We start from the raw sequence: 20,926 nt of genomic DNA, 5'->3' as shown, positions 1-20,926 counted from the left end.
TTTTTTTCTTTTTTTAAAGGAGTGTCAGAAAAAAAAAGAGGAGCCGCAGCAGAGGGTGGGTAGGGGGGAAAGTAATGTTCCTTTTTGTGTTCTTTGCCAGCCCGGGCCGAAAGCAGCCGAGAGGACATCGTATAAATCAGGTTACTGGTAGCAACAGCACTGGTAGCCCCGAGACTGACCCTGATCTCTCTGCTCATCCTCTATTCCAGCACTTTGTGTTCACCTTCAGAGTTTTCATTCGTCCGTCCCTGCCCACCTTGATCCCAACACTGTGTAACCTCACCGTTCCTTCCCCCTCCTCCCCATCATCATCATCGAGTTCTATATTAAACAGAGGCAGATTCTTGAGGCTCGGGGGTCACTCCTCCCCAGCAACAATGGGGCATTTGTTGGCTCCGGCAGCAATGACTCGAGGCCCATCCTGAAAGCCTGGATACAGTACAAGAGAAAAGAGTTATAGTGAGAAGAAGAGAGGTTCCTGGGAGTGGGTGGAAAGGGTGAGAACGTGAGAAAATGAAAGGCGGGAGGAGGCGTGGAGGAGGAGGGGTGGCAGAGCTGCAAGATCGGTCCAGCATGATTACATGTGAAATAGGTAATCCAGCCAGTAAGTGAGCACATTCCCATTAACCTGGCAGTGGGGATAACTTCCTCCCGGCTTATAGGTTATTACTTCCTCTCCCTCCGCTGTAGGGCTATTGTTTAGCAGCAGTGTGAAGTCAGACGCACTGCGGAGCCAAGCTGATCTCTGACACGGACAATGACTGTTTTGTTTCTCAGTTTTTGTCCATTCACTGAAGGAAACAGTTACAATTGGCCTGTTATAAAGTATTACAGAAAATCCCTGAATTTATCCATCTTAAAAATTGGCTTGAAAATTATTACTTTGATTTAAAGTTCCCCTGAATTTAATTGTATTATGTTTTCATTGTTTGTTGATGCCACTATAGAGGAGAATGCAATAAGTTTAATGAGTTTTTTTTGTTTGTTTTTTTTTAAATCAATTGACTCTTCTGGACACTGATTGTTGGTGTGATTACACGTTTGTCCTAAAACAAAGCTCTTGCACTCCAATAAGTCTTTACAGCACCAGTCATTGACAGAATGTATCCCCTATTCACTTCCCTGAACCTTACTATCACAACTTAATGGCTGACCGAAATCTTGAATGGATTGTGATTTAAAAACCCTCAAAACTATATCAAACATTGCAGGGTCCAAAATGTTGTCGCATTCTCAAGCGTTCATCCCCACCAACAGACTAATCAAAGACACCTCACTCATACTCCGAAGCTCTCGTGTTTACACCTTGTAGGGACATTGCATTGACTCAGATTAATTCCCTGCAGACTGACTCAACATCCAGCCATTATTACAACTTACTCTTCTGTCCTTAACATGTCCATCCTAAGCATAACCTCGATCCAACCATAGAGGCTGTCTTCATTTATTGTTTGAAATGTCTCTCTCATGGGGAATTGCTTTTTGTCCTTTCCAGGATGACGACTCTCATGTGAGAGTGTTGACAGATTTAACATCTTAACGCAGGGGTGTCAAACATATGGCCTGAGGGGGAAAACTCAGCCAGCCACAGGATCTGTAGGAATACCTGGAAAATTACAAAAATCAAGTGGAAAATATGAACCGCAATTCTTAAAAAATTTAAAGTAATCAATTTTTTTCTCCAGGGCGTCACAGTGTTTTTGATCCACTACCAAAAAACAGCAGTTTGACTAAATTTTGCAAAATGAATTGGATTAATATGGAAATCATACTATTAGACTATGAAGGTGAATTTGTGCAGACTGGAACAATTTGAAAAAAATGCTGGTTCTTCAAATAATATATTTAATAAAGAGTAAGTGAGCTGTTCATAATGCTGTGGCACTATTGTGCACAAAGCAACTGGAAGTTGTCAATATTTATACAGGATTCTTCAGATCTTTGCTTTGCTGGTCTTTTGAAGTTTGATGAATCCTCCTGACTGTAGCACATATATGTGCATCCATCAAATCATATAGAGTGAAGCAAACAGTGTGTGCAGGTGTATGAAAACTTTTTTTTTCTTGATTTGGACAAGCAAACATTTGATCCTACTCCAAAAAATATTAAAAATAGTCCATAATGGCCAAACATATCAACAGGCGTTATATTATTTGGTGGGACAAGTGAATGAATTGTTGACTCAAAAAGGTAGTACTGCTGTAAGTAACAACAACCTTCAGCAGGCATTATTCAGAGATGTCCTCCAGGTTTTCACACTGAACTGCTGAAATGTTTTTGACCACTACGTCATGCAAAATTCCTCCATTTGCAAGATATGCCTGTTTCACATTTCAATATATCAAGAAAAAGAACACCCAGGGTAACAGAGCTACCCTACCTACCCCATCACTCTACAGGAGAATAGTAAAATCTATACTTTACACACGGTCAGGCAGATCTGTAGATGGACGGATTTAAGTATGCACGAAAAGGTCCTTTCACAGTTATACTAACATATTATCAATTTGCATACACAACCCATCAAGTACAACAAGTATGCACAAGTCAGTTTCCTAAAGCATAATAACTCTATAGGTCTCTGATCAGAAGAGGAAATAAATAAAAGCTTTAAAGGGCACCTATGTAAAATTTAAGTCATGCACCAGTTGTACATCAGGTGGTGCTGTTGAGTCATTTTAGCACGTCTGTCTTTCACCTGGCTTCAGAGTTTGGGCTTTTTACTTCTTTTTGGTTGTAAGTAGAATCACATCAAGTGAGTGAATCGTGTCCAATATAGACCGAGGGTTATCAAATATTTTACGATGAAAATGTTGAGTATTACTACTATGAGCAACCTGGACATACAGTAGCATCGAAGTGTATCATCATCACAAGAATTGGCTGGATTTAGCTGAGAGGATTAGAGATGGCGTGGAAACACAACCTGTTGCTCTGCTGAAGGCAGGGGGAACATTTCAGTGCAGATGAGAACTGTGTGTCCATGAATCAGCAGGCAGATTAATGTCACACCCCCTTAACACCATCACCCACATCTTGGACGCCCATCCCCGTACAGACCCCCGACACACAACTCTGAGGCGACACGGACACAACTCATTGCTTTTTGTATGATTTAGTGGCGATCCCAGACATTTTTGAGTGAAGGTGATATCTATACGGGTTCTGTTTAGACATTTATTTACAGAAAGGGGGGGTCTTTTTAAAAAATATATATATATTATTTGAAATTACATAAGGATGGCCAACTCCGGTATCCAGCTGCTGGGATTTTTCCTCTCATTAATTGGCATTGTGGGACTGATCATCGGGACTGTTCTGCCGCAGTGGAAGATGTCAGCATACATCGGGGACAACATTATAACAGCAGTGGCCATGTACCAGGGACTGTGGATGTCATGCGCTTTCCAGAGTACCGGACAGCTCCAGTGTAAAATCTACGACTCCATCCTGCAGCTCGACAGTAAGTGACACGTTTTCACCCCTAAAGCGGTCAAGAAATGTAGGAACTACTTTTTCTTCTTTGCATCAAACTGCTTCTCATGCGTGTTCAGCACGTGGGGCGCTCACCTGTATCTCAAAGGAGCGCACCGTTACCACCTTCGCGCGCGTAATTACGCACCATCTGAAGCGGCAGAAAGTAGCGGTCTCGAACTTCATATTGTTAAAAAATTTTTAAAGGAACAGTAAGGAATTCCAGCAGAGACAAGTTTGTTGAGAAGCTAGATGTCACTCCAGGAAAACTCACCCCTCCGCCTTCTGTGACTCTCACATGACGCATTGTTCTAACGACTTTCTCACCAAAGTCCCGAGTCCCATTCTCTAATCACTGAAAAAGTATATATTATATATGGTATGCGACGATGTTTTTCGCAGACTAAAAAAAATACACACAAATTGACATTGAAACACCATTTTATTAACCACCTGTTGTTCAGTAGTAAATAACTGAATATTATGCCAGAGGTTTTCAGACTTACAGAAATACCCCTTCAGATAATATGGGGTTTAAAGCTGGTTGTAAAACACATTCTCTTAGTAGAATTGTGACTTCAAAGTAAAGTTTTCCTGAAACTCTATGGCTCATATAGTCATTCAATGCATTATGTTTTTTTGCGGCATGTTAGCTTGATGTTGAGCTGATCAGTTTCCATTAACCTTGTTTTTTATGATTGAAAGAAAATTATTTTACAAATTTCATGGATTTTACATTTTCTGAGTTGAAATGGATTCAAGATGCATTGATCTGGGCTGTAATCAGAAGTCAACCTGAATGTTTCACCAGATTTGAAAAAAGAAAAATATATATTATAATTTAGAAGGTCAAGAGAGCTGTAAATCACTTAAACATTTGGGAATATTTCGGAGATCCAGCTGAACTTCAGCCATCCAATGAAATTAACAATTGAAGGAAAATATAACCGTTCTAAATGTTAGATGTGAGGTAAGAGTATGGGTGTCAAAGAGATTATATGTGTGAGCCATGTGATGGACTGGAGACCTATCCAGAGTTTTATACTGCCCTTACCTGATGATAGGTGGGATTGACTCCAGCTTCCTGTGACTTTAACTTAGGTGCAGTGGGAATGCAAGCTGAGGTAGATGATTGGTTCAAGTGATTGCACATGACATGAAACAAGTGATGAAGCAGTTGAATTATCTCATTCAGTTTTGACAGTTTTACTGGTTTGGCTCTTTCGGTCCACTTTGTTCTTTAGTGTGTGACAGACTGAATGGAGATCAGTGTGATGTGACTCCAGACCAGGATACTCGGCATCCTGCTCTGGATTTAGTGTATAATCCAACCCATTGTTTCCCATTTCTCACTGCTTTATATTCCGTTTCATATCCTCTGAATCCTCGGTCTCTCTCCACCCATCCCTCCATCCTTCGCTGTAGGGGTGTTGTTTGTTTTGTTCAGGGCAGGGATGGCCTAGACTGGCACAGACTGGTTCTAGGTGGACAGTGGGGGTAGAGTGAGAGAGGGAGAAAGAGGGGGCTCCCTCGCTGATAGGTTTATAGGGTGAGTAGAAGCGGGTGGGGGATTCTGACAAATAGGACAGTGGTGTTTCAGCATGCCTCCACAAACTAGGGGGGGGGGGATTCAGTGAAGGTGAAAGGCCGTGAGATGTTTCTCCTCTGTGTTTGTGTGTGTATCCCATGGTTTCTCTTCCAGGAAAGGCTCACATTAAAGTCTCCTGACAGGCGAATGTGAATGTAATTCACAACCAGCGGACACACACATAAAGCCTCTCCGATAGTCCGCAGACTGTTTATTAGTCTTTGTGTATCATTTCCTGGTTTGTCCTTGCAAATTCACCTCTTTCTAAAGGGATTATGTGACTTTGTAAGTTTGCACAAATAATTTTTCTTAAATCCTGCGATCTAGAAAACAAAAGGCTGTCGATTCACTGTCTGCCACAAAAACAACAAAACAAACACATTCTCCCCTTCCACGCTCTACTTAGCTACTCAGTCACTTTTCCCTTTTTCTTTTCTTCCTCTGCACACAGGTTCGCTCCAGGCCACTCGCGCCCTCATGATAGTTGGCATCATCGTGTCCATCGCAGGCCTGGGTGTGGCCTGCATGGGAATGAAGTGCACCACCTGCGGAGGCGCCGATAAACTGCGCAAGTCCCGCGTTGCCATGACGGGAGGCATCATCCTGCTGGTAGGAGGTGAGGAAACCAGAATTATATAGCGCCACATAGACTGACACAGATTTAGGTTTAGGTAAGATAAAATAAGTAATATTAATTAAACTGCCCATAAATAAAAAGTCCAGGTGTGATGGTTTATCAGAGCAAAGTGAGCTTAACAAGCGACACAACACACATTATTTACAAGGAGGAGTTATCGAGTAATCAAGGATCTCCCATGGTGCTCTGTTGTGCACTTTGGCGGAATGAGTCTGTTGCTGAAGGAGCTTCCGCTGCTGGCCAGGACCTCATGCAAGGTGAAAATAATTGTTCAGGATGGATCTCAGTTTGGACCTGATCCTCCTCCCCGAGACCACCTGTACAGAGTCCATCTCCACCCACCACCACATCGCCAGCCTTTCTAATGAGTTCGTTGAGCCTGAAATCATCCTTAATAGCTGGGAAGCAAGAATATCTTCCACAATCACTTCAATCCATGTTCAGAGCTTTAATGAGAACACTTAATCTGATGCATCATTGGTTTGAAGTGATGTGTGAAGTTGGGACACGTCATTGTCGAAGATTAAACTTAATTTGAACAGGAAGTGTAGGACTAAAGTTTCCCGGGCTTGATTTCACTTCAGGCGTGTTTCTTGTATGTTTTTTTCAGTACAATCTGAAACAAATGTTAGACTATATGATTTCTGACAAAGCTGCGAGGGTTCTGCTGGATATCGAACAATCTGCATCGGTGGGCCAGATTTTTAATACAACACTGTACCCAAGGGGAAATGTCACGTTCATCCTGTTTGCAAAGCAAGATAAAGGTATAAACACACAAATTGAACTGTGAAGATGGTTATTTCCATCACCTTGAAACCCCGAGTTTCAATCCAGCCCATAGTGGAACTTTTTCTACTGTCAATGCATGAACTAGAAAGTTAAATCAGGCCATTTCCAGGGAGACAAAACCCACAGTGTAGGAAGGGAGCAAGTATCTGACGATTGATGCATTCATATTATGTAATTTTACGAAAACACGTTTGCTTGGATCTCCCACACAGCGTACAATAAGTAGGAGGCGATTTGATCCCCAGTCCAAAAAGCTTTGCTCCCACACGCCGTCCTGCAGAGGTCATTAGACTGAATGAGTCCGGCCCTCCTGGCCTTGCTTCCAACATGAGAGGTCTAACAGGATCTGAAGAGCGGAGAAACACTAAAAGCTAATTGTGCCGGAGTCAAGAGGGAGCCGCCCGGTGACTATAAAGGGGATAAAAGGATGTCTGCTCCCACTCGGGTTTTGATGATGTGCTGATGGACTGATTGATCTTTCAGGGCTCTGTGCCATCGTGGCTTGCTCCTGGTTTGCTCACAATGTCATCCGGGCTTTCTACAATCCCTACACTCCTGTCAACACCAAGTAAGTGTCTCTAAGAACCATGTTTTGGTGGTGGTTTGCTGTACTTCAAAGCTTTAAAGTTAGTGGATAAATTCACTATTTCAAAATGGTCTAAAACCGATGTTATTCACAATTATTCTAACAGTTCTGGTTCAAAGATTCTCTTAATTCACCATTAAATTTGCTAATGCATTATTGAGTGCTACTCTGCAATACAATATCCTAAAGGTGCACTTTTGCACTTGCAGTGGTTCTCTTAAAGTATTGAAAGATTTTTCAGATAAATGCATGAGTCTCGTGAACTAAATAGGAGCAGAAGAGGCTTTGACTTTAGGAAGGAAGGAATACAACAACATCAACAGCAACAAACAAGAACGAAAATTCCAATTTGCAATTGTTAGTTTAGAAGAAAACCTGATGAGACGCACAAGTTGCCTGATGAATTTTCTATCATAGTTTATCGTTTTGAAATATTTTCTCTTGTTTGCCCGTACGGTGTAATCTATTGAAACAGACTTACAATTCATATTAAATTCATACTTTCATGTAATAATGAAATGCACTTTCAACAGAGATTACCACGCAAATGACTTTTTATGATCTGCAGCTCAGCCTCTGACTTTCTTATCTATACAATGCAAGTTAATATTATTATTACAAATAGAAGAGCAACTCCTCCTATACGATGTGAAATAGATCCAATAATTTGCTTAATAATGTTCCTCTGTGATGATAAAAAAAAAAAAAAAAAAACATGTTGCTAACTTGACTGCATGGTGTGTCGACATTGATCTTTTAATATCCGAATCAATTCTAAAACGTTTGCTGTTGGGAGCGTCAATAGTTTCATATCGATCCGCTCATCCATCACAGTTTCATCTTGTGTTGTTTGGAGTGGGAGAAATTCTTTTCAAGGGTGCAAATCGTAGCATCCTGAGTTCACTTAGATTTTACACATCATCCTAACCGGTTTGTGGAAGTAACACCGGCCATCACGTGGCACAGAAGATCCGGAGGACTGTTACTTTGTTGCCTAATCCGAAGTCCATTTTGTATTTTTATCGCTTATATTTTGATTGAGTTTACTGAAATGTTGAAAATAGTGTTTTGTTTTGCCTTTTCTTGTTGGAAAATGTTTCTCTCTACCTGATGAAGGATTCTCCTTTGCGTAAGTTTACTTTGTGACTGTCATTTCTAACCAGATTTGAGTTCGGCGCTGCCATCTTCATCGCTTGGGGCGGCTCCCTCCTCGACGTCCTGGGTGGGTCCATGCTGGCCGCTTCCTGCCCGAGAAAAAAGCAGGTGTCCAAGTACCCGTCCATGGGCAGCTCCCGCTCCGGCCCGCCGAGCAGCGCTAAGGAGTACGTCTGAGCTCTACTTCGGCAGGGAGGAGCAGTAACGAAACAACAGAAATCACAGGCAAGGCAAGAAGTACTGAGAATGGGACTTTTTTTTTTTTTGTTCAGGCAGGCCTTTGATGACCCCCTTGATTATCATGCAGCACTCTCGATTGTGTCATGAAGGATGTCTCTCACCCCGTCCACACATTCCACAATTGTTTACAAGTAGTCCTCACGAATACATTATAATTGGATCCCCTGACCTAATAGACAAGCCCTCAGGGTGCGACCTCTCGAGTTGTAGCCTAAATGGTGGACCCCTTCCAACACTTGCACCCGCATGTCAGAACCAGCATTTATTAGCGTTTTGCCGTGTAATTGAAAGTAATCAATTTGGCTGCGACCCGTGTCCAACACAGACGTATGGCGACAATGCAGCGTTTTATATTAACTCTTGTTACTAAAATAGATGTTGCGATGAGCAGGGCGTGACTTCACACAGGGGACTCGGTGTGTAGGGCGACCTTACGACACGGGGCTTTTACTACAACACTCGCTACAGGCACTGCAGCTCTTCATACCAGTCTGTTACAAACCCTGCTCCGATATGAAATATTTCCTGTCACAGTCAATCTGTCATTATCAGCGCATTTGTTTCTGTATCAGCCACTTTCCTATTCAACTGTCTCTATTTATTTTTGTCAAGGGTAGATTGTTGCTCCAGTTTAGATGCACCTGAGTGATAGTAAACATTTGTAGCTTCCAGAGACGATGGACTCGTTTTTTTTTTTTTATCAAGATAATGCTCTGTACAATGTCTTCTGATTGTTTTTTTTAAAATATAATAGTTTTATATACTTGGCTTTTCTAGCAGACCATGTCAAAATGGAAAATATTTGTCCTGCATTTGAATAATAAAGATACTGCAACATTGTCAACCCTAACCCTGTTTAATTGTGTAACACCAACATAGTTAAAAGTGGTAAATAATAGCAAAAAAAAAAAATGTATTTATGATTTCGCTTGCTGGATTTTTACACTTTTCACTTCAACGATATAAGGTTTTATGAAAGTATAATCTTGTATTGATGATTTCCTGATCCACTGAACTGATACAGGCGAGCAAAAACCAAACAGAACATCAAACATCTTCCACAAAGATTCATAGTTTATTTCCCGAGATGCATCATGAAAAACTCCACCATTTCCATGCAGAAGAAGTTAGTCACAACCTGAACATCGACCTCTGGAGCCAGAGAAAGAGCTTGTGAAATGCAGCGTTTCCTGGAAAAAAGTGAACTACTAACAATTTTCACAGCCAGCGACGTAACATGACATCAGCACGAATGTCTCAGCCCAAAGGCTTTAAAAAAAAAAAAAAGAAAAAAGAAGAAGTAAGAAAACCAGCGATTGTCTCAGCAGTGATCTGCTCGTTTTCATGATCTCATACTGTCATTAGTGTTCGACACCTCCCTCAATTAGACCAACCTCAACCTCAAAACACACCATTATGTGCTCAGAAAGCAGACTGAAAAAGAAATTGTTTTTGTTCATAATTACAGCTCGGCATGCCAGTGAGAATTACAACGCATTGTCATTTGGCATTTCGTGAAATAAATGAAACTGTACATCATTTTCCACACAGCCGGGCGGAGCCAACAGGGAAACCCTGCCATTGAAAACAGACAAAAGCCCCGTTATTCATTCAGTAGTTGTCCAGTGGTTGTTTTTTTTTTTTTCCATTTGTTTTTTTTCTTTAGTGCTGAGTCTGCAGCTCGAAGCTCAGGGAAACGATGATGCGGCATAATCTAGTAGAGAAAAACCACAGTGGTGGTGGAAATACTACTTTGTAGCCCTTAATTAGCAGGATCACCGGTTACGTGTGTTTTTTTTTGTTGTTGTTTTTCGGGAGGGGGGGGATGCTTGGACAGACTTCATGCATAGAATTCTGCAACATGTCACTGCACATAACAGGCATTCCCACAAAGTGCACCATCTGGAAGCGTGAGAGGAATTCTCCGTAATAAGAGGACTCGAATAGCGATATCCATTCAGAAACAAGTAAAAAACATGTAGAAGCCATAACAACACAAGAGTCTCATTTTGAAACAATAAATAATCAACAGTTTCTTTTTTTTTTTTTCTTCCTGTAACTAGCTCGCTGTCCATCTGCTGGATTTAATAGTACACCACACGCACCGGGTGCGGCGGCACAGAATGATAGTCATTGCACATCCAAAAAGCTTAACATCTCACCCGCGTGATACACATTAACAGGCTCGTGTTCCCCGACGCAACCGACCCGCAGACAATCAGTGACCCTCACCGGGGGAAAAACAGGCGGGCGGGAGGCCGCTTCTCAACTAAACCCTTCCATTTTTTTTTTTTTTTTTTTTTTTTTTTTTGCTCAGTGCAACTTTTAAGACGCGTTAGCCCTTGTTTAAGAAGCTTTGAAAAATACAGACGCTCCTCAAATCTTTCCTCGAGTCCTGATAGCCGACTACTTCCGAGGTATAGAGTAGAGAGCAATGCAATATGATTCGTTCACAGTCTGACCAAGAGGTTTAACTTTAAATAAAACACTATGTACAATCAGGAGGCGGACGTCGCTCGGCGCTAAACGGGCCCCGCGTTTGGGAGCCTTTTCGAACGAGCCGTCAGAAGAAGCTTCAGTAGGACACTTGACAGGACCAAGGCCAAGATCACTGACAGGGGTGGGTTCGGCGTCCCGGAGAAGGGGGATTCAGTAGACTTCCTGTTCTTTTTGGCACTTCTCGGTGAACTTTAGGAGATGGGCGACAAGGAGACGGGGCACTGCCCGTTGTTGTTCATGATGTCATCGAGATCTTCATCCTCCAGGTCCACTGAGGAGGAAGAGGCAGAGGGACACTGATACCAGCCGTCTCAAAGAAGAGGTTTCCAGAACAGATATTTGATCTAAAAAGCACATTTAATCCTCAAAACGTATTTCAAATACCACATAAAAATACATAAAGTACAAAATGTGGGTGCAGATCTTTTTCAGCAGTCCTCTAATCAAAGCCTAAATGAACTCACGGAGTAAGTAAATCAGTATTTTTCTCAATCCCAGACACAAGACGGCACTTATACACTGATTTTTTTTTAAAACATCTGCTTTATCTACAACAATGACTTTCACTTCTTCAGCTGATGCTACCTATTGTCGGCTTTTATTGCTTGAATCGTTTTTCATCATTTAAATATAACTCAACTCCGTAACAAATTACATCATCCTTTATTTTTCACCTCCAGATGAAGACGAGAGGGACGAGGAGTTTGGGCCACAAGTTTGAAGTTCCTATTCTAAGATATTCTTAGATATTAGCCGCATTCAATTAGTTGTTTTTTTTCTTTCAAATGTCATTAAATAGTGAGAACCGTCAATTATTGCAACAAAAAGAGACAAAAATTAATCAGAGAAAAGGAAGTTTTAAGTGTTTCAATAAAAAAAGACCAAAAACAACCAATAAAATACATCAGCCGTCACATTTTTTGCACAAACCATTGAAAAGCTTAAAAAGCCTCTTTAATCTCATTTGTTCTCATGAAAAAAGCAGTGTATTAAAGTTGCATTCTCTGATCTGTACAATCTGTACAACCACATTATCTGACTTTGCAATCTGATTTGAGAATTAATGCCCCACAGAAGATAAAAAAGTGTTAATGTGTGAGTTTCAGTAGTGCTTTTATGTTGATTCTGAAGCTTTCGGACTGAGCTAAGCAGGCAGACTTACCCTGTTTTCAGTTTTAATGCTAAGCTAAGCAAACTGGCAGGAACAATATGAGAGGGTGTTTTTTTTTTTATCTGGGCAATAAAGCAGAAGTGGATATTTTTGGAAACACCACTCTAGTTTAGGGATCTAGGCTGACTTCCTATTATACTCAGCTGTGTCATTAAATGTTAGAAAGCAGTAATTAAAAACACGTTTTTTCATCTCTTTGTGGAAGTCAACATAAATATTAGTTTATTTTGCCTAACTCAGTGGTTCATATGTTGAGTAACATTTCTATCTAAATTTGTGACTTTATTGTCTAACATATAATACAATTAAATAGCCTACTTCACTATATGAGGTCTTGCACATCCTCCTGTAACTTCATTAATAAAGAGATGTCATAGGCTATAAATGTTATATTCCTGTTTTTTTTTCTTCACTTATATGAAATCCACCCCATCAACAAACATTTCTACATTTGTAAAGGGGAAATAATAATTATATCATTGCTGTGTTTATTATCAGTGGTTCATAAATAATAGGTTTGGGTCTCAGTTCTGATCAGAAACACGGTACGTTTTTATTCTGGACTGAAAAAACCAAGACTTTTTGATTTATGGTGTGATTATTTACATTTCATGGACAAACAACCGATCAATCCAGATCAATCACAATTATCGGCAGCCCTGAATAAAATGTGATATGATTCAGATTTACCATTGTAAATGTGTTTACCTTTCGCCTTTTATCTGGAAAATATCAGTGTGATGTTTCGTCTGGAAACAGTACACCATTTACTCCACATGATGTGAAGTACATCACTGGAACAAACCCACAAACTACAGCTTCTAGAATGAGCCTGAGTCAAAAAGTGCTGATTATGGTCTGACAATAATGGTATGTCAAAGGTGGACACAGTGTAGGCGGCTGCATTTATAATACAATACACAATTGTTAATTTTTGTAAAACTGATATCAGCTGTCTTTTTGTTTTTTACTGTTACTGTAAATTGATATTGAGCCCAAAAAGAAGAAAATGTTCCTCTAGTCAACAAAGGTCTTTTTAAAAGGGAGGGTTGCACCAGCGATGGTTAAAACACTGTAAAATCTGTGAGTACTAAAATTAAGCTTGGTTTTTAGTAGTTGTGTGAAAATAACTGGACTTGTTCCATTATTTTTTGTAATGTGAGTCGATATTTGAATAACAAAGAAAAAAAAATGGAAGAGATCTATTATTTTCTCCCCATTTCTGTTAATCTGCTTACAAAACTTTACTTAAAGCTACAACCACTTCCATATCCCAGCACATGGAGCCTCTAACAAGTCATTAAAGGTGGGGCTGTGCCATTATTCAACCACCTGTGACTCACTGAATCAATGGCCTACATTCACAGAGACTCAGCAGCGTCATAAAACCCAACTGTGTAAAATCTGCAGTATCTGAGAAAATGTTGTATTTATTGAGACAGGTGAGTATTTCTTATAGGAGCATAAACACTTGTGGTTGGCATCACAAAAGTTTCCGGAAACCCCAGTGTGCACCTGATTGATGCATGATTAGAATTAATCTTGATCAGATTCATGCCATTAACAGACTTTATTTAGTATATATGGTGCTTAAGGGAGTTTATTTTAAGTTTTAAAAATGTGATGTAACATTATATTGAATATTGTGTTCGTTAGGGTAAGGTTTTAGTGTTACAGATTAATATTTAAACTAGCGATACAGTAGAAACTAAACTGAAGCTGGACTTTACTGATTGAAATTCTTAGAAATCACAAAATGAATGATTGTAAAGTGTTAACAAACATTCTATTGGTGCAGAATTACACCAAATTGACCATTTCTGGCATTAAAATGGAAAACTTTCTCAATGGATTTGTGTAAAAGATTGGCAACACACTGTTGAGTACCACTTTTGTAAAAATAAATAAATAAATAAATAAATAAATATATATATATATATATATATATATCAGAAATTGGGCTTTTGAACAAACCATGTTAGAAAGGGGAGACTTAAATATAAACCTAAATATATCAATTCAGTGTGTGTGGGTGTGTGTGGGAGTCGGGGTTAACATTAACAGCGACATGTTTCTCAATGTTAAGCTTATTTGGTTTACCTTTTATTCTTACAGGTAATCTTGTCGATTGTATCCACAATGGTCCATTTGAAAGAGACACGTTTAAATGTCACTTTTTCTTTATTTGAAACTGCTGTAATGGTTTTATGTGGGATCATTTCTAAGTTAAAACCCTGCCACTCTCCTCTCACCTTTCTTGGATCGGCCGATCTGTCCCAGTTTGGGGGCCCTCTGACCGAGTCTCTGCGGGTTGCTCTCTCCGCCGTGGCCGTTGACCTGGGGGTGTCCCGGGTTGAACTGTCCGGCCGGGCCGGGCTGCCTGGGCGGCCCGCTGGGCGGGATGAGCTCGGGGATACCTGAAGCTCCGTACATCGCTGCAGGAGGCGTCGCTTCTTTACTTCTTTTTTTTTCTTTCTTTTTTTTACCGGATCGGCCGCTAGATGTCCGCACAGTCCAGGCTTTGCGTCGTGTCGAGGAGCCTCTTACTTCCGCAATGGCATTCAACAATGAACGTATGGACAAACAGACGGGGAAATGTTTGGGGAAACGACGCACGGGAGCGTCCTCGATGCCTGTCAATGAAAGTAAACACGTCCGTCAAAAATAGCTCTCACGCGTCACGGAGCGCGCAGCTTCTGGAAAGTGCGCACCGATACTTCTCCGCAGTTTTTTTCTGAAACAAGCGCATCTGTTTTCATCTCTATTACTACTAACAGGTGTAGCAAACGCCTTGCCGGCCAACACAACAGCACAGCGTTGACAATAACGTGACAACGGGTGCGATCAACGACAACGTGCTTCTCCAAGTGGCTCGAAAAGCAGCGAAAACGGACTTTATTCTCCACGATCGCTCAAATATACTGTCTCATAAAACAAATATGACCTCACCTGTTTCCTTCGAGGCCCGCAGTAAAGAGCTGAATCCCGTAAAAGCTGCTTCTGAGAGCCGTGTTGTTGTTTATCAGCGCTGTCTCTCTCTCTCCCTCTCTCTCTCTCTCTCTCTCGCTCTCTCTCTCTCTTGGCTGAGCACCGAGGAAGCGTCGATTTAAAGGGCCCTCCCGTCGTTTTCTCGGCCTTGGGGATTTCCTCGTATTGTGTCTTGCCTCATAGCGGCATGTGGACGTCACTGTGCGGTTGATATAAGCGACAGTGCTGCTGACACTTTGGATTACACCGTGGAGGTGTGCCAAAGTTTCGAGGGCGCACTGCGTAATTACGCACCTCCCGTAACAAGAGAGAGTGACTCCGGCGCCAGCCAATGGCGGGCGGCGTTCAGTAATCCGCCACACATAACAGGAGGAACGCTTTGTGTCAGAGTTGGTTCACGCTTGTTTGGCCACTTTACTGTTAACCCGAGGCCCTTCTGGGAAATTATACTCCAATACAAAAGAATGATGTCATAATCACATGAGTCAAATTGGTCACTCCTTCTCTCGTTTTGTCTCTTTCCACTCTTTTTATATTCTTTAATCCCTTCATTCTTTTTTCTTTTTATTGACTTCCCCTTCTCTTCCTTCCTGGAATCCCTCATTCTCTCGTATTTCTTCCAATTCATTCCTTCTTTTTTCACCTCCTCCTTTCTTTCTTCTTATTCCTTATTTTGTTCCATGTATTAATCCTTGCTTCCTTCCTTCCTTCCTTCGTTTTTCTGTGGACTGAGTGATACTGAACCACTTCCTGTATATCTAATGTCTTATTTCTCCCATCCTAACTTGTTGTCGTTTATTCTTTCATGCTTTTACTGCATCAAGCATTGAGTAATGTTTATTTGTGTGGATCCCGGGGGGAGATAATGTGTGTGTGCGTGCGTGTTACCCTAACTAACACAGTAGTAATTTATAGTAAATCGAATTAAACAGTGAATATGTAAATACAGTGATGGATTGACAGTAAATAAACACAATATATACACAGAGAAAGGCTTGAAACTTGAAAAAATACCAGCAAACTTGTAGAGTTTAATGGATCTGTAGTGTTTTATGGTTGAGTGTGTTGCTGCTGTAGATAACGACATCATGGAGGTGGGGGGAGACACCGTTCAGAACAGACTTCAATTTTTACCTAAACACTCAACTTACTCAGTTATCCCTGGATATCATTTATTAAATTCTTTTCCCAGGAGGGTAAATCCTCACCTGTTCAACAGCCTGACAGTCCGTTACTGATTATAATCACATGCTGGCAGCCCCCATAACTTTCAGAGTTTCAGCAGCATTCGAAAGATTCTCCAGATATCACACATCAGGGAATAGAATTGGCTTTTGTTATCATTGGTTTGAACAGACATGATGTTGTGCAGTTGCTGCTGGAAGTTTCTGTTTAGGGGTTGAAGCCTTTTTCAGTGTATTTGTGAAGCCTTTAGGAGTCAGTATCTCATTCCAGAAGACGGCAGGGAGAACAGGTCATGTTCAGTGTGGGTGAAATTCTTTAAAAGACGACTAACCTTCCTATGCAGTCAGCGTAAATGTCTCTAAAGAGAGGGAGGCGTCTGCAGGTCATTCTGGTCTCTAAATTTCTACTGATGGGTGACATTTCAAGTAGAGGTGAGCTGGGATGTAAAGGCCAAATGAATTGAATGTTTCCCGCTTCTTAAGTCTTGAATTAATTCCTCTGTCTTTGTGGTATCATCAGTTTGTCAGAACATCTTGCTCCCGTCTGTAGTCCGTTTTCCTGTCGTTTGATATGTCTCCTGTCGTGGCGGTGCCATCGACTAATGTCACTATAGTGTTGTTGGTGTGGATGAATGAGCAGTACACACTCCAACCAGTTTTCATTTTTAAAGCATCTTTTATATAATAAAATGATGCACAATATGTTAAAAACAGATCTTCTCCCATCCTTCCACAGACCCAGCACAACAAACATCGAGAGGAAACACGATCACATGGAGCCCTCAGCAAAAAAACATAAAACACTAAAATGTAACCAAAACAGATTCAATGAAATAGATAATAATGCAACACAAAATATATAGACAAGCTAAAGTGTATTTTGTAGAGAAGAGTTCAATTAGAAAGTGACAATAAATATTATTTAAGTCAACCGAGAGACTAACGTGAATAAATTTACATCAGTCAAATAAAAAAACCAAAGACATCAGTTAAAAGCCAAATTAAAGAAGTGGTTCTTGAACCTGTTTTTTCCATAAAATATCTTCAGTCGGTCCAACAGGCTGCTTCATAAACATGGGGCATGATGTTGGAAAGGTTGGTTGGTGGGGAGTAATTCAGGGATGGTGCAGGTTTACGTTTCTTTGAAGAAAGAGAGCATCTTTTTAGTCTTGTGCAAAAGTGTGCGCATCGTATACCTTTATTTTGAAGCTTGATAAAGAAGAAAACACGTCCAATTCTTCTTGTACAAAATATAGAATATGCATGGAAGATGGTATCCAACAATGTGGAAGGATTTTCTAATCTTTTAAAGAATAAACACAGAGAGAATAACCCAGTGTTGTATTGTCCTGTTCTTAATAAAGGGCTTTGGGGGTCCATCTGTACAAACTTAGTATCATCAATGAATTAAGACAGGATACAAAAATTGGACATTGCTGTGGTGTTTGTGAGAGAAAAATAGGATGACACAAAAAGTATTTGAGTTACAGCCACAAGGAAAAAGTGTCACAACTTCCAACAATGTTTGTGCCATTTTCATTTCTGCAGACTACACAACATCTTAGGATAAGTTCCTGTTACAGGCTTCTGAAGGACCCCCCACCTGGTTTCTACTGAAAAGATGTGACTGGAGCACATCTGATGGAGCGAATGGTTCATTCATTTACGCCGTTGCGGTAATAATCGCTAAACCGACTGGAACTCAGGCGAAAGTCCATCTATGCTTTTGCGCCACACTGCACCTCCATGCAATGTTATGTATTACTGAATGTTATCTCCATGTCCATCACATTTTAGGGATGAATCCATGCATGTCTGGGAGAATAATCATCACCACCCTCCTTAAAAACAATCCCCTTTTAGACAAGCCAAGACTGATGCACAAATGAAACCCTGCAGACCCACATGAATGATTAACTGATATAAAAGTATGAGAGTTTCTCTTTTCTTGTATTTCAACGCTGAGCTTTCGATTGGAGACATCATGGGCTCGTCCAGGATCGTCGGCGCGACTCTTCTGCTCATCATCCTGGTCGACAACTTCCGCGACAGCATGAGTAACAAGTTGTTTTGAAGTTATTCTGCAGAGATTTGCTGCCCCAATCTTCTTAGATACCAAAGTGATGTGATGTGATTTGTGTTTAATCTTATCCACATCAATGACATCTTTTGTTTTTCAGCTCTTTCTGCTGGATTTCCAGTAACTGCATTGGAAGTCCGTCGATGCAGATGCACACGTAGGTATTGTCTGGTTCCTCTGTTCTCGAGCTGCTGTCTCTCCCTGCTTCATGCCAACTGTTAGCATTAGTTTGTTTTTTTAAATTTAATAAAGATGATTCTGTCAGAAGCGTGATCATCTTTAAATCTATTTTCTTCTTATCTGATGTGGAGAGCTTATAGTTAAAAGCATTAGACTGGTGTATATTCAGTAAGTACGTATTTCTGGTCTTTCTACTATTTCAAGCAAACACGCATGAAAAGCTGTCCACATTGGAGTTTCACAGCAGCTTTCTGTTCTCATTCCAGATCATTTTAATGGAAAAACATTTAGAAAATGTCCCTCGCCGCTCGTGCCCACAAACAATAAAGAGAGAAAGCGCCTGATCAAATGCATCTGCAGCAACATGAGGCGACACAGTAAGTGAGATGTAATAAGATGTGGGAGTGAGCTGGAGAGAACTTCTGTTTCGTGCACAGCTTTGTTTATTTTTGTGTTTTTTTTCTTACCTCGCAGACCTTTCGCGGTTTCATGCGATCTGCACAGCCTCGATGATGTATAATTTCAATCCGATCCCCCTGATGTGAACCAGCACGATAATTCTGAGGGTGGAGACCTCACATCTGACCCCTCGCGTCACAGCCACATCACCTGAAGGGCACAACAAAGCAGTTCAAGTCACCTGACCATTTCACGAAAGAAGAAGTAACACAAATGAATGCATATCTTCTTTAAGTTGATTGAGACATGCAAATGCTACTTTTTTTCCATAACACTCACATACAGGGTGACGAGCAAATACAAGTATGACTGCAGACACATGACACACGAACATTGCAGTAATCACAGTTCTGCAGAACTTATAATACCCTTCAATACAATTTTCGTTGAGATTTAAACGATACATTAATTTATTTAGGAGTTGCAGGGTGTTGGGTTGAACAGCCTTATATTGAATTTGTGCAGTGGCTATCAATAGATAAGATGAATTATTCAGAAATACTACACGATTAGGTTAAGCATTGAGTGGGTCAGCTGTTTTTTTAAGGTGAAATCTAAGGAATGTGCCAGCATCTACAAACCTTGTTTATTTTGTTCACTTGATGTATTTGTGTCATAATAGCAACAACTGAAATTATATGGCATTAATCTCTATATCATTTAGCCATTTCTTTTCTATGTTGGTAATCAAGTCATGTAGTATTGTATGATTTTTGTGGACCTTGTGTGCTGGTTATTGGGTCACTGTGTTATATTCATGCTATAAAATGGGTTTGTTATACAATGAGGGAAAATTGACGCGCAAAGCTGAACTTTCAGGACATTCTCGAAACAAAGCTTCTAAAAATGCCTCATGTTAACTTGCCAAGTTTATCATACTTCACGATGATGTAAAAAGTCTCAAGTTACTTGGTTGTGAGATTGTGTTGAGGTTAAAAGTTAAAAACTGTAAAAGTTTCTAACAGTGCTCCATGTATTTTTTTTTTTTCCGAAAGTGTATTGAAATTAAACGTATGCATGGATACCAGTAAAAATTGTGGACTGTGTTTATTGCCTTTGTATATGATTAACTATTTAACAGCCATGAAAGCTTAAATTGTCTTGAGTCATATCAGATGAGATAATGAAAGAATGAACGTTCGTTTGCAGGTTGGATGATGTCAGATTTCTTTATAGGTTGTATCAGGTGACTGGGAAGTTGAATATACTGCATATATCAGAGCCAGGTAGCGTCCCTCTTTCAATCAGATGCTCAATCCAATCAAGAAAACTACTTCATTCAAGCAGTTTTTAGGTTTTAGGGTTCCAAAGTGTTATTGGACTCGATTCTGATTGGGAAGGACGTTAATGTGCAGCTTGTTTTGCAGCTAAAAAACAAAATGAAAATGATGTTAATCTCCCGTGCCATCAGGAGTGTCAGCAGCAGCCCTCATGGAAGATGTGACTGGGATTGCTTGATAGGGGTGGGATTCATTTGACTGCCCTGTTTTGCTCACTCGCAAAGGGACTGTTGACGACGCATCGCTCAAGAAAAATATGTCGGCACTCAAACAGCACCGTCCAAAAAAACAAAACAATGGCAGGTTTGTAGACAATTTGTACACAATAAAATCTTAAAATCATTCCTAAAACAAACAGTGACGCCTCGGGACAGGATGATGTGTTTGTTCCTAGGAGATACCGTTAAAGGAAGCAACATTTTAGAACAACAGCCTCATAAATACAAATGTGAGAAATGGAATTGTAGTCAAGTCAGGAAAAGTCAAAAGAACACAAAGTCAATTGGAAAATTAAATTGAAGCAAAAATTAGATTTAAATGATAGTTTTGGTTCTTTCTTGTGTTCATCATTGACTTTTACAAACTGTTTGGATCTGGAAAACCTCCAACCATA

The 20,926-nt window shown here is 40.4% G+C and overlaps 2 protein-coding genes and 1 long non-coding RNA gene across 3 annotated transcripts; 2 read left to right on the top strand and 1 right to left on the bottom strand.

Annotated features, from left to right (window-relative positions):
• Positions 1-3,054: 3,054 nt before the first annotated feature.
• Positions 3,055-9,314, top strand: cldn7a (claudin 7a). The gene is made up of 4 exons (XM_080485826.1): positions 3,055-3,463; positions 5,514-5,678; positions 6,975-7,059; positions 8,241-9,314. Exons 1-4 carry the CDS (start codon positions 3,241-3,243, stop codon positions 8,407-8,409), a joined length of 642 nt encoding a protein of 213 aa, XP_080341952.1. The 5' UTR covers positions 3,055-3,240; the 3' UTR covers positions 8,410-9,314.
• Positions 9,315-10,075: 761 nt separating this feature from the next.
• LOC308123448 (uncharacterized protein) lies at positions 10,076-15,567 on the bottom strand. Its single transcript, XM_080485953.1, has 3 exons — positions 15,092-15,567; positions 14,395-14,775; positions 10,076-11,242 (listed from the first exon to the last, which is right to left on the bottom strand). Exons 2-3 carry the CDS (start codon positions 14,573-14,575, stop codon positions 11,163-11,165), a joined length of 261 nt encoding a protein of 86 aa, XP_080342079.1. The 5' UTR covers positions 14,576-14,775; positions 15,092-15,567; the 3' UTR covers positions 10,076-11,162.
• A 2,412-nt stretch (positions 15,568-17,979) lies between these two features.
• On the top strand, positions 17,980-20,079 carry LOC308123771. The gene is made up of 4 exons (XR_013936251.1): positions 17,980-18,371; positions 18,495-18,551; positions 18,841-18,951; positions 19,049-20,079. It is a non-coding gene; the product is annotated as an uncharacterized lncRNA (long non-coding RNA).
• The last annotated feature ends 847 nt before the right edge of the window (positions 20,080-20,926 follow it).

Source organism: Lipophrys pholis (genome assembly GCF_963383615.2).
Source record: "Lipophrys pholis genome assembly, chromosome: 18".
In the NCBI taxonomy this organism is placed as follows: domain Eukaryota; kingdom Metazoa; phylum Chordata; class Actinopteri; order Blenniiformes; family Blenniidae; genus Lipophrys; species Lipophrys pholis.
The sequence above is the reverse complement of the archived record's forward strand: the minus strand, read 5'-3'. Positions and strand labels throughout refer to the sequence as shown.

Coding starts and splice junctions, on each gene's coding strand:
- cldn7a (XM_080485826.1), top strand. CDS start 3,241: ATGGCCAACTCCGGTATCCAGCTGCTGGGATTTTTCCTCTCATTAATT. Junction 5,679..6,974: donor CATCATCCTGCTGGTAGGAG/GTGAGGAAACCA, acceptor TTGATCTTTCAG/GGCTCTGTGCCATCGTGGCT. Junction 7,060..8,240: donor TACACTCCTGTCAACACCAA/GTAAGTGTCTCT, acceptor ATTTCTAACCAG/ATTTGAGTTCGGCGCTGCCA.
- LOC308123448 (XM_080485953.1), bottom strand. CDS start 14,575: ATGTACGGAGCTTCAGGTATCCCCGAGCTCATCCCGCCCAGCGGGCCG. Junction 11,243..14,394: donor GATCGGCCGATCCAAGAAAG/GTGAGAGGAGAG, acceptor CTTCCTCCTCAG/TGGACCTGGAGGATGAAGAT.